Genomic DNA, 13,834 nt, shown 5'->3' on the forward strand with positions numbered 1-13,834 from the left:
AGAACAGTAATCGCCCCTTCCCTTAGGGCATCGTTTACATGAAGACATATTCTACTGTCTGCTTCTTCGTGATCACTCTCTCCCATTGTGATGTTAGCCTGATTCGATTGGACTCGTGGACCAGATGTAATGTAAACCTGTTTGGTAAGCGGATAGTCGTGTTTGACTACGTCCTCCGTCAGCAGTGCGAAAAGCTATTTTATCCCAGAATTCAAAAGTTTGACCTTTGACCTTGACCTGACCTTGACCTGGGCCTCTAAAATCGGGCAGCCCCCTCTCAAAAGTTTTTTATGGTCCTAAAGTAGAACTGTGCCAAATTTGGTCCTTTGGGCCAGTGTGTCATGATATCACTTAAATTTGGACTTTAGCCACCCCACTATATTAGGAAAGCATAAATATTGGAACAGATGACTAACAGGTGTTTCTTGTTGCATTGATTGTTCACACATAAAAGAACTGTGAATGTCTAGTCTTGGTTTTAGCCTATGCTTTTGCCTTTGGAGTCTGTAGACATAAACCAACATGAAGACCAGAGAACTGTCTATGAAAGAAAAACAAGCAATTTGGAAGCTGAAAGAACAGAATAATTCAATCAGAACCATAGCACAACAATTGGGCATGGCAAACAAACAATGTGGAATATTTTGAAAAGGAATGAAACCACGAGTGTACTGAGCAATAGACAACGGCCAGGTCGGCCAAGGAAAACAACTGCAGATGATGACAGAATAATCATCAGAGCTGTGAATAAAAACCCTAAAACAACTGTCAGTGACATTATCAACAACCTCCATAGTGCAGGGCTGAAAGTATCACAATCTACCATACGTAGAGACTTTGACAGCAGAATTAGGCTACACCGCAAGATGCAAATCTCTCATCAGCACCAAAAATAGAAAGGCCAGATTATAATTTGCCAATAAGTACAGAGGTGAGCCGGTGAGTTCTGGAACAGAGGTTTACAGACAGATGAGACCAAGATAAACCAAAGCGATGGAAAAGCGAAAGTGTGGAGAAAGGAAGGAACTGCAAATTATCCAAAGCATACCACCTCATCTATGAAGCATGGTGGAGGTCATGTCATGGCTTGGGCTTGCAGGTCTGCCTCTGGCATGCCTCACTCATCTTTATTGATGATGTCACTAATGATGACAGCAGCCGAATGAATTTGGAAGTGTACACAAACAATTTGTCTGCCTGTGTACAAGAAAATGCCTCCAAGCTCATTGGGCGGCGATTCACCATGCAGCAAGACATCTACCTAAAATACACTGAAAATGCAACCAAGGAGTTCATCAGGGGGAAAAATAGGTGTCAGACAGGCCAAGTCAATCTCCTGATTGAAATCCAATGGAGCAGCATTTCACTTGCTGAAGAGGAGATGAAAGTCAGAAACCCCCAAAATAAACAACAACTGAAAATGACTGCAGTGAAGACTTGGTAAAGCATCTCAAATGAAGATACCAAGAGTTTGGTGATGTCGATGGGTCACATGCTCGATGTAGTTATTGCATGCAAGGGATATGTCACCAAATACTATTATACTAGTTTACTTTACTTTAAGATAATCTGTTCCATTACTTACACTTACCTAAAATAGAGGGACTGAACATAAAAAGTGCTATTGTTCCACAATGGTAAAACATCTCCACATATAAATATCAATAAATAAAATATGACCTTCTGTACTCTTGCCTCATATTCATATTTTGATCTCAAATCCAAATTTCTTGAGTATAGAACAATAATAACAAATTTGACTTCGCTGTTCCAATACTTATCGAGAGAAGTGTAGTTTGTATGGAAAGCTTTAATTGTATGTGCAGCAGTAATGTGATGACTGTTCATCTCTTATTTGTTTTTGATTTGATCTGATTTGATTTGATTTGATCTTTCTTTTCATTCTCTTACAGTTCAAAATGAAGAAAGACATGCGTCCCTCAGTACACCAGAGCCAAGGAACATTCCATCATGGTAACTGTTGCTGTCAATATTTACAGAAGCACTCATTCCGTACACTTACAGCTCATATTTACCTCCGCCACCAAAGGTTATGTTTTCACCTCTGTCTGTCTGTTTGTTCGTCTGTCCGTTTGTGAACAAGATATCTCAAAAAGTTGTTGACGGATTCGGCCGAAGTTTGGCAGAGATGTAGTAAATGTGAAAAGGACGAAATGATTTGATTTTGGTGAAGATCCGGACTCGGCTACTAGAATGTTTTAAGTGATTCTTCACCATTGGGGATAGGGCCAAAACGATACATAGCAGAATATCTCAAAAAGTTGTGGACGGATTTGAACGAAACTGGGTGGACCGGTTGGGTGTCTGACAAGTCGATTCGATTCGATTTTGGTGAAGATCCGGCTCGTAGAAAGGAAAGATATATTCGATTTTGGTGAAGATCTGAATATGGATTCGGATATGAGTGTTATTGAATTTTGTAAGTGATTCTTCACCATTGAGTGATGGGGCTGAAACCAAAATATAGCAGGATATCTCAAAAAGTTGTGAACGGATGATTTTGATTAAATGTGATTCTGTATTGTGATTTTCTCGTTTACCCTGGGATATAAAACGTAAACTGTTCACCTGGCGGAGGTATGCTTTCTACTGAGTGCCATTCTGTAGTTTTGTGTGGAGTCATCGCATCATTTTGGTGTTATCCATTTTGAATTGGTGGCAGACTTCTTACTTTTCAACATGTTTTCTTAGCAATATGGAGAGGCGAGAATGGACTGTCAGGAAGGCAGGATGTGCACAGAATACGGTGAGTTTGCGTTTGGAATCTGCTCGTTTTTACCAACAACTATTAATGGAGAGAATTTTTTTGTTTTGTATACAAGATCGAGGCACGTGTAAGTGCTAACATTAATGACAAAAAAACGTACACATAAGCCATAATAAAGGGAGCGGGAGACAAGATGGGGAGAGAGGGGAAAGCACACAAGTACAACATTTGAGAGCAGGGACATCGGGAGATCTGTGGGAGGGAAAGGGCTTGGGGGAAGGAGGTGTGGGAAGGGGAGTGGGGGTTGGGAGAGGTATAAAACACATGGACACAGCTAGAACTTCCAGGAAAGAAGTTGGTATTTCAGAAAAGTGGATCTGGGGTGAATTAACGGGGGTAGAAAAGATCAAGGTTTTGGACGGGGGAAGATAAGAGATGGTGGTGAACAGCTGTTTTAAAGACCTGGCGGGAGGAGTGGGATTGAAGAGAGTGGGGGAGTTTGTTCCAGAGGCGGGAGAAAAGAGGAATGAAGGAGTTAAGGTGAGCAGAGGGTCTTGATTTTGGCCGTTTAACCATAAGAGGGTTGCTGGCAGATCTTGTGCGACCTGTAGGAATATTTGGGGAACAGAGCACAGAGAGAGCTGGGGGAGCAAGGCCAGAGAGGAGTCGGTAGAAGACAGAAAGACCACCAACCTGCCTGCGGTGAGTGAGTGAAAGGCCCTCGCAATCAACTTCATGGCAGGAGATTCCAATGATTCTGAAAGCTTTGGTTTCAACAGCGTGAAGTCGAGCTAGGTGTGAGGCAGGAGCACCAGCCCAGAGGGGAGAGCAGTATTCCATTGAGCTGCGGATGAAAGCCTTGTATGTGGCGAGGAGCTCAGGTGTGCCAAGGAAGGACTTCACACGACGGAGGATGCCCAGTCGGCGACTGGCTTTGGAGGCCAGATTTGAAATGTGGTTTTCCCAGGAAAGATCATGGCAGATTGTGAGACCCAAGATCTTGAGTGACAGAACTTCTTGGAGAGGATTGTTGAGAAAGTAGATGGGAGGGTTGTGCAGTCGGTCTTTTCTGAGAGACATCGTAAGAGTGGGAGATTTGTCAGGATTGAAAGACATGTTCCACTTGTTTGCCCAGTCTGTGATTTTGTCCAGGTCTTCAGAGAGTGAGGAGGCTGCAGACTGCCGATCTGAGGGATGAGGAATGGAGCGGCAGAGAGTGGAGTCATCAGCAAAGAGATAGAGAGGATTTTCAAGAGTCGGAAAGATCATTGATGAAGATCAGAAAAAGCAATGTCGGGCAGCAGTATAACAAAAAGATAATTGTAATCACAAGTTATTTTCTAGTGTACTTGTCGCCTCTGAAATGTTCACATCTCATCTGCTTCAAACGTCACACACGTATAGAAACTCGATATGAATCTGGTTATATGATGTTGTTTGAATGAACCAAATTATTGTTTCACCATCTCATTGCTCTTGTAAACAAACCTCCCAAAAATCTTATGATTACAGATCATGGTGGAAATTATACGTAACATCAACGGTTTTGGCCTCAAGCTTGGTGGAGGCAGAGAGGAGAACACGCCTTTGAACATCACTTCCCTCGCACCAAACAGCCCAGCTGCAAACACTGGCAGGATAACGGTTTGTGATGGCGTCCGCAACAAAACGTGCCGTTCAGATCAATAAATTAATAAATATTGACCCTGATTGATCATCAATAAGATTGATGCTCGAGACTTAAAAAGAGGTGAAGGGATCAGTTGGACATGATTGGAGATGAGGTTAAAATACACGAGGTAAGGCAAGGAGATCTCTCCATATTGAACTTGGAAGATCTCTTCGATGGTGAGGTTAAAACACAGGGACACTTGCTGTAGAAGGAGCGACGAAGATATCGGGCTTCTGCCATCACATCCCTTTGTCCCAAATCTGCATTACCTGGTTGCATGCACATAGCTAGTCTCCTGGAAGAGTGAGGTGACAGAGGGTAGAGAGCAATGCATCGGTTATGGGACAACACAAGGTGATGAAATAACAGGAGGAGAAATTAGAGGGCTAGGAAGCATGGCACCCTGCAAATAGCTAATGAGTGATAAAGGGAAGGGAAGTGGGAGAGGGTGCATTAGTGAGGATAACAAAGATCATGGGAATGGATGGAGAATGGCCTGAATGAGTGGTTTACTGTGAACTTGAAGCCCTGCAGGCAAGAGTGTGATTATGACAGAGGAAGGTACACGTCTGTGAGAAATTCGAAATAACGGAGTTGTGTGAGCAGTGTGGCTCATCTTGGAAGCGAAACAACGGACTTGTGTGAGCAGAATGCCTCAACTAGAGAGTAAAATAATGAAGTTGTGTGAGCAATGTGTCTCAACTTGGGAGTGAAATAATGGAGTTGTGTGAGCACTGAGCCTCAACTTTGGAGTGAAATAATGGAGTTGCGTGAGCAGTGAGCCTGAACTTGGGAGTGAAATAATGGAGTTGTGTGAGCAGTGTGCCTTAACTTTGGAGTGAAATAATTAAGTTGTGTGAGAGCAGTGTGCCTCAATTTGGGAGTGAAATAATGGAATTCTGTGAGCAGTGTATCTGAACTTGGGAGTGAAATAATGGAATTGTGTGAGCAGTGTACCTGAACTTGGGAGTGAAATAATGGAGTTGTGTGAGCAGTGTACCTGAACTTGGGAGTGAAATAATGGAGTTGCGTGAGCAGTGAGCCTGAACTTGGGAGTAAAATAATGAAGTTGTGTGAGCAATGTGTCTCAACTTTGGAGTGAAATAATGGAGTTGCGTGAGCAGTGAGCCTGAACTTGGGAGTGAAATAATGGAGTTGTGTGAGCAGTGTGCCTTAACTTTGGAGTGAAATAATTAAGTTGTGTGAGAGCAGTGTGCCTCAATTTGGGAGTGAAATAATGGAATTCTGTGAGCAGTGTATCTGAACTTGGGAGTGAAATAATGGAATTGTGTGAGCAGTGTACCTGAACTTGGGAGTGAAATAATGGAGTTGTGTGAGCAGTGTACCTGAACTTGGGAGTGAAATAATGGAGTTGTGTGAGCAGTGTACCTGAACTTGGGAGTGAAATAATGGAATTGTGTGAGCAGTGTACCTGAACTTGGGAGTGAAATAATGGAGTTGTGTGAGCAGTGTACCTGAACTTGGGAGTGAAATAATGGAATTTTGTGAGCAGTGTACCTGAACTTTGGAGTGAAATAATGGAGTTGCGTGAGCAGTGAGCCTGAACTTGGGAGTGAAATAATGGAGTTGTGTGAGCAGTGTGCCTTAACTTTGGAGTGAAATAATGAAGTTGTGTGAGAGCAGTGTGCCTCAATTTGGGAGTGAAATAATGGAATACTGTGAGCAGTGTATCTGAACTTGGGAGTGAAATAATGGAATTGTGTGAGCAGTGTACCTGAACTTGGGAGTGAAATAATGGAGTTGTGTGAGCAGTGTACCTGAACTTGGGAGTGAAATAATGGAATTCTGTGAGCAGTGTACCTGAACTTGGGAGTGAAATAATGGAGTTGTGTGAGCAGTGTACCTGAACTTGGGAGTGAAATAATGGAGTTGTGTGAGCAGTGTACCTGAACTTGGGATGTTCTTGAGAGAGATGCGGAGGTGTTGCTGGAAGAGTGTGTGTGATTTTGATGCATGAAATAGCAGAGGGAGCAAGACTTGAAATACAGGTAGAAAGGCCACCAACCTGTGAGAAAAGAACAGGCCCGAGATTACTGGTGCTTTGTGGAACATGCGAGTGATGTTCAGAGCTTTGGATTCCACGACAGCATAAAAGAGTGACAGGTATGAAATGAGAGCACCCACCTCTTACAGGAGAACATTGAGTTAAGGACAAAGATCATGTAGGCTAGAAGAAGTCGAAATACCAAGGAAGGATTCAGCACGACAGAGAATGGCGGCGTTGTGGCCCGCTTCGATATGGTTGACCAGGAAACGTCGTGGCTGATCTGGTGAGGCCTAGAAGTTCGAGAGACCTAACGTCTTCTACTGGTTGATTGTAGAAATCGATGGTTGGGTTTGTGTGACTCCGTGTCTGATGAGAGAGGATGAGAATTGAAGAGTTTCCTCGATTGAAGAGACGTGTTCAAAGTGCTAGACCAGACTCTGATCTTTGCAGAGCAGCATTGGCCATAGAGGGGAAGCTTTGGGCCTGTTTGTGCAATCTGGGATCATACCATATAATGTTGAGTCATCAATGAAGATTAAATTACATGAGGGTTTTCCAGAGCATCAGGACGGTCATTGATGTGTATGAGGAACAGGACCTGGACCCGAGGCGCTGCCTTGGGTTACTCGAGCCAGACTGTATATCCTCTTTTGTCTGCAGCACATGGCTGCGGGATATATCATTCGCTAGGGGTGTGGCTGTGCCGCTGATGCAGTGTCCCCTGGAAATTTAGAGCACGATCTTTAACATCCATCAATACCGGCTGACAGGACACTCGGCTTAACATCCATCCGAGGAACATTGATGAATCACCGAGCCTGCGAAACATCAGGATGGCAGTTTATAGCTAGGTCGGGATTCAAACCCAAGCTAGAGTGTGTACGTACCTTTAGGCCATCCGGTCAGTCTAGTCTAGCAGATTGTGTAAACTATCTGAGTTGCGTCAAGAGACACAGTCCTTTCATGTTCCTTCACATTTGGAGCCTTCCTTGTTGAGAAAGAGAGAGAGAGAAGCAGAAGCATATCCAAAGTTGAGTGGGTAAAGCATGCTGGGTAAATATTGGTTAAAATAAGATGTGAAATTTGGATTTTGGACAATGTTTTCCAATTTCACCTCTGCGCCTGTTGTGGGGTTAACGGTTATGGTGGCTTAAGATCTTGAGTTTGAGCCCCTGTCGTGCCATTAAATAACATCAGGTGGGTTGACTGAGCCCGTCATCCTTCCGAGGTTGGCAAAATGAGTACCAGCCGGCTGGTAAGGGGGCACTGCATCAGTGGCTGCACTCCCAGCAATGATGCAACCAGCAACCACAAGCTGCACACAAAATAATAATTTCATGTCTGTGCTTCGTTGTAACACTGCAGCGGAAGTTGATGAGAAACTCGCCCTGGAGATGCGTTTGCAATGCAATGTTTTTACCGATCGCCATTGTTACCCTCGCCAGAGGAGAGGGTATTGCATTTGAGTCCTTTTGTCTGTTTGTTTGTCTGTCTGTTTCTTTATTTGTTTGTCTGTTTGTTTGTTACTTGGCAAAAAAAAATTAAAAAAATTGCAAGTATGTTGCTCACTCCGGTTTGTGGGTTTGTTTGTTTGTTTGTTTGTCTGTCCGCTCACTTATACTTGTGTACAGGTCACAATTTTAAACCGATCTTCACGAAACTTCACCAAATCGTAGAGTTCGTGGTCCGACAAAATCTTATATATTTTTGGGGTCAAAAGGTAAAAAGGTCAACATAGGCCAAAGGTCAACAACCATTTCAAATTTCTAAAATCCTCAATTTTCATCCGATTGACTTGAAATTTGAATGGGATTTACATAACGGTGGACTGAATTCAACCACCGACTATTTTTGAGATCAGCTTCGGCCAAAAGGTCAACATCGGCCAAAGGTCAACAACAATTTCAAATTTTTAAAATCCTCAATTTTCATCCAATTGACTTGAAATTATTTGAAAAGGATTTACACATCGGCGAACTGAATTCAACCACAAACTATGTTTGAGATCAGCGTATGCCAAAAGGTCAACATAGGCCAATGGTCAACAACCATTTCAAATTTCTAAAATCCTCAATTTTCATCCGATTGACTTGAAATTCGAATATGATTTTCATATCGGCTAACTGAATTCAACCACCAACTATTTTTGAGATCAGAGTCGAAAAAAAGGTCAACGTAGGCCAAAGGTCAACCAATTTTTTTAAATTTCTAAAATCCTCAATTTTCATCCGATTCATTTGAAATTTGAATAGGATTTTCATATCAGCTAAATGAATTCAACCACAAATTATTTTTGAGGTCAAAAGTATTCCCTACTGAGTGGCATTCTACTTTGTACTGTTTTGCCAAGTGTCACCCTATGAGTGATTTTTCATCTGTTTGTTTGTTTGTCTGTTTGTTTGTTTGTCTGTCTGTTTGTTTGTTTGTCTGTTTGTCCACAAAGAATAAATATGATTTTTCTCTGCAACCGTTGGTCCGACTGACAGGTACTTTTCACGGTAGGTGCAACTTCACCTGCATAATTTTTAAATGATAATTATGACGGCATAGGTCACGTGATTCGGCCGCCATCTTGGAAAAATCGAAAAACTTTGCACCTCTATATCTCCGAAAGTGCTGAATAGAAAAAATTGAGACATGGCTCATTGTAAAAAACTCTCCATGGGGAATAAAATATGTTGATGATGTCATAGGTGCCTCCATTATGACGTCATAATTCGACACGTACAAAACTTCATCCGATCAAGATGAAATTTCTTGAACGTCATGTAGGCATAAATTGGTGGAGAAAAAAAAATGATGACGTCATCGATCACGTGGTTGGGCCGCCATATTTGTTTTCACACAAAAGCCTTAAAAACACTGGAAATACATCCAGGTGAGGGTTTGCAATCTCTGATTGCTCTTTCTTGTTCATATTGCGAATGCCCTTTGTTTTGCACAGGTTGGAGATGAACTTTTGGGGATCAACGACGTGAGCACGGAAAACATGACTTACACCAAAGCTATAGCTCTGATTAAAAATACAGAAACAACCCTTCGATTGCTGCTGAGCCCAAATGCACATGGTCCAGGTAAGCATCTCCATTTCCATCACGTGCTATTTTTCATAGCTCATTTGGTTGTTTTAAAAATTCAAATCCAATTTTTTGTTAAATGGGAAATATTTGATCCCTGTGCACCTGAATGAACACATTTCAAAGACATCAGATGTTCCTTCAACAAAGATATCAAAGATTGCAGCAGACTAGCTGTTTACCCTCCCTATAGGTGGGTATATACAATTCAACTTCAATTAACTAGATTTTTAAAAATTAATAATTATTTAATCAAGAAGTAAGTAATAAGCACAACCATGGCAGAGGAAATAACCACGTATGTACTTAATAGACAATTACAGAGTTTGAACGATCTGCACACTGTTAAGAACCACCTTTGGAGGCCATTTTCCCCCGCAGAGCAGGGGTTGTCCTTTTTGTCCTTTTTTGTTCCCTGGCACCGTGGTCCCCTTTTTGAAGCAATGTTTTATGGCCGGATGCCCTCCTGCCGCCAACCCTGTCAGTCACCTCTTGCGACAAACACGGAATTTCCCGAGTACTGGTACTCAATTTGCCGACCTCGGAAGGATGACAGGCTGAGTCAACCCCCCTGGCGTGAATACAGTGATCGACCGGGATTCGAACCCAGGATCCTAGGATCCCAAGCTGGCACCCTAACCGCTAAGCGGATGAGGGATGTTACGGCAGAGGGTCGAGTCATCAGCAAATAGATAAGGAGGATTTTCCAGAGAGTCGGAGAGATCTTTGATGAAGATCAGACATAGGACTAGGCCCAGAACACTACTTTGGGGCAGTGTTTTTAACTTGGTCTGTTCCTGGTTTGCGGTGAGTGTTGAAGAGCAGCAGCCGAAACCCGAATCCTATCCAGGTTCCTCCTGATGACTCCATCTTTGTCTATTTGTGTTCCTCCTGATACTCCAATGCTGTATTTGGTCAGTTATTTGATTTCATCTTTTTCTACCATTATTTTCCCAGAGACACAACTGTGTAAAGAAAATGATACCGACTCATTGCTTGTTCATTATTTGTTTATTTTAGGGTCAATATGCATTTTGTTTGTAAATCTGCTTTGCTGCAGAAAGTATATGGTAGAGTTGTTCTGACATGTTACTGTTTTTTTAGGAACTGACTATCATAATGGAGAAGAGCAGAAAGATGCAGTGTTCCAGCAAAACCCAAATTTAACGCTTCCTGCGGTGGACAGCCGTCTCATCAGGGCAATGGCAAGAACAGACAGCCACGCAGTTACAGCAAACTCTGAACAAGGTCCTCTTCAAACGAGACTCTGGGATGGAGATGCAATTGATCGTGAGATAAGGCAATCGATGCAAACCAAGGAAATCATTTCTGTAAGTAGCCATGAATCCCAGACAATGAAGCTAATGATGGCGGCAAGCAGCCAGTCTCGGCAGACGCCATCTTGGAGAGATTGGAAGAAGCCAGGATGCCCGAGCATACAACATGTGATGGACCGATACAACCGTTCACGGACAAGTTCCGGTACCTTTCTACACGCCAGAGAACGGGGTTCATGGAAACCGGACACCGCCCTGGGTAGTTACACAGGTTGTGAACAAGGTGTGCGAAGCCAAGGTAGATGTGATGGGTTTGTGGAACCCAGAAAGGACATTTATGTTCGGTCATACTCTGTGAATCCACAACGAATGGAGTGGATGAGGTCGGACGATGGTTTATCGTATCAGGCGTTTGTGAGGAGCCACTTCAAACCCGGTCCGTTACAGCATGGTACGCAAACCAATCCGGCTTTTTCGGCGGGACCTCACCAAATGCCCCCAGCTGACTCTTTAGGGTCTCCGTTTGGCAAACCTCCTTACAGATGACCTGTAAGGGAACCCAGCATCAAAAAATATTTTTTGTAAATAACTGCATGCTTTCCATGTTCGTACAGCAACAGGGTTGTGGTTGATGATAGTTTCTTCTTGTACATTTATTGTATTTTTATAATCTTGTTCAGGCTTATTAAAATATAAGATTATTTTAATGTAAGAAAAGGGTTGCACAGATGCCTAAAGTTTAATCAAAGGAAAAAGGGAGCATCCATGTTGAAATGGGCAGATAGATGTCCAGTCTGCATTAACCGACAAATGATGGTGGAGCCTTTCAGCTCGAAGGCTGGAACAATATTCTTGTTGGTCAACAGAAGTGATAATAAACATTTAAAATCCGGGAAAAATAAATAAATATGTCCTGTATTGAATTTTGCAGAATTATTTGGCCTCAACTTGTTCTCAAATTTAAACCGACAAGTTTATTTATTTGAACTAAATTTAAACCGACAAAATTTTTGCACAGTACGGTATTGTCTTAATTTTGTCAAAGGAAGAGCAAAAAGTGCATTTGCATGAAAAAAATAAACAAACAAAATTGAACTTGGTTAACGGTACGTCTTGTTTACATGGCAAGCGAATTGAGAGAATGCGGTTGGCCACCACCTCCACCTCCTCTTTCTCCCCTCCTCTTCTACCTTCCTTTCCTCCTCCAAACAAAACCTCCCTTCTCCTCTTCAATTGAACAAATAATGTGCAGTATTTTAATAGTTTTTGTAGAATTTGGTAATGTTGTACTGAAACATTTTTAATGCATCATTATTCAATACTGTCACCTTTGAATGATATTTAGAGCTTAGGGCTGATTGTTTCTCCGCCCCCCCCCCCCCCTCCCTGGCCTCTCCCACCTTCTTCGTCAACTTCCCAACTCGAGCTAGTGACGTACCACTGTTGCATGACCCACTTGTTGCATGGTCAGCCTTGCCCGAAGGGCAGAGGTTACTATAATTTATGCGATGTGTGTGTGTCTCTGCACGCAGATCGACTTCAATATAGATCATTCATTCGCAGATCTACAGTAATTAATTAAATATACTCTGGCGACACTGTACATGAAAGCTCTTTGTAGTTTTCTTTTCAATGATGAAATTAGTTCTATTTAACCGTAACGAGTGCGGAATGCATGGATTCTATGAATTATCGGCGGCCACCGCAAATTGTTTCAACATGATGGTCGCATTTCTCTTGGGCCTTGCAGACTTGCCGAGCACAGCCTCGACGACCTTGCCCGGGTCCAGCCTTTGGTAAAATTCCTCAGTTGTCCAATTTAACCACAAGTTGATTTAATTGATTTAATGTCCAGGTTAACTACGCCTGGCACTGAGGGTGTGTTTGCCACACTTAGATCTACTTTATTCTATATCATTCATTGTAAGTACAAATTTTAGATTTAAAATGGAGAACCTACACATGATGGAGAGACTCTGCATTAAATGCTGTCATGGTCATCACCTCCCGTCTGGACTACTGCAACAGCCTCCTCTATGGTTCACCCTCAATAATCACCAAATAAACTCCAATACATTCAGAACTCCGCTGCCCGTCTACTCACCCATTCCCGGACCCAATGACCACATCACCCCCGTCCTTTACAAGCTTCACTGGCTCCCCATCTCCCAGAGAATGCAGTACAAAATCCTCCTCTTGACCTACAAAGCCCTCCATAACCTGGCCCCATCCTACCTGGCTGACCTCCTCTCCAGACACACTCCCACCCGCAACCTCCGCTCTGCTGGTACCAACCTCCTGACCCCCCCCCCCCCCCCATCCGGACCAAATTCAGATACTGGGGGGGACAGGGCTTTCTCCATCGCTGCTCCCACCCTCTGGAACTCACTACCTCACACCATCAGAGACTCCTCCTCACTCACCACATTCAAAACATCACTCAAGACCTACCTGTTCAACACTGCATTCAACATTTAACCCACAGCATTTAACCCCTGACTATCTCTTCTCCTTCTCCTTCCTTTTGCTTTGATTATTTACCTATTGATTTTTGTCTTTTTGCACTTGTTTTTTGTACTCTGTCAAAGCGTCTTTGGGCTTCTTGAAAAGCGCTATATAAAATAAATGTATTATTATTATTATTATTATGGTTGTTTTCTTCCACAATATTTTATTTATTTTTATACATTTTTTTCTTTTTGCGTTTCCAATTACTCCACAGTGAGATGCTGTTTTGACACTTGTGAATGTGTTGTGTGTATTGCCTGTCAAGATATATAGAGATTGATTTTAATATGTTTGTACGCTTTTGGCCTTGTTTCAAAGCCACCGGATTTAATTATCGCCTCGGAATTTTACACTCCATTTTTACAGAGTAGCCCATGAGGCAATGTCATCTGGAACAGCGTTTGTCCATCCTTCTGATGTATATACACAACATAGCCAAAACTATGCAGACACCCCTTATAATTAGTGGATTCGGCTATTTCAGCCACACCCATTACTGACAGGTATATATAATCAAGCACACAGCCATGCAATCTCCATATACAAACATTGGCAGGAGAACGG

General features: G+C 42.6%; 1 protein-coding gene across 4 annotated transcripts in view; it reads left to right on the forward strand.

The window, feature by feature from the left end:
- LOC137438178 (membrane-associated guanylate kinase, WW and PDZ domain-containing protein 1-like) overlaps window positions 1–13,407 on the forward strand; it is a 139,032-nt gene extending 125,625 nt beyond the window's left edge. For all 4 annotated transcript variants that reach the window (XM_068133189.2, XM_068133190.2, XM_078766506.1 and 1 more), the window contains 5 exons: window positions 1,914–1,974; window positions 2,713–2,767; window positions 4,241–4,372; window positions 9,353–9,482; window positions 10,590–13,407. In XM_068133189.2, coding sequence (XP_067989290.2) covers window positions 1,914–1,974; window positions 2,713–2,767; window positions 4,241–4,372; window positions 9,353–9,482; window positions 10,590–11,308 — 1,097 coding nt within the window. In that variant the 3' untranslated portion in view covers window positions 11,309–13,407. The remainder of the gene's footprint in view (window positions 1–1,913; window positions 1,975–2,712; window positions 2,768–4,240; window positions 4,373–9,352; window positions 9,483–10,589) is intronic.
- The last annotated feature ends 427 nt before the right edge of the window (window positions 13,408–13,834 follow it).

Source organism: Myxine glutinosa, chromosome 12, assembly GCF_964187855.1.
Source record: "Myxine glutinosa chromosome 12, kmMyxGlut1.1, whole genome shotgun sequence".
NCBI lineage: Eukaryota > Metazoa > Chordata > Myxini > Myxiniformes > Myxinidae > Myxine > Myxine glutinosa.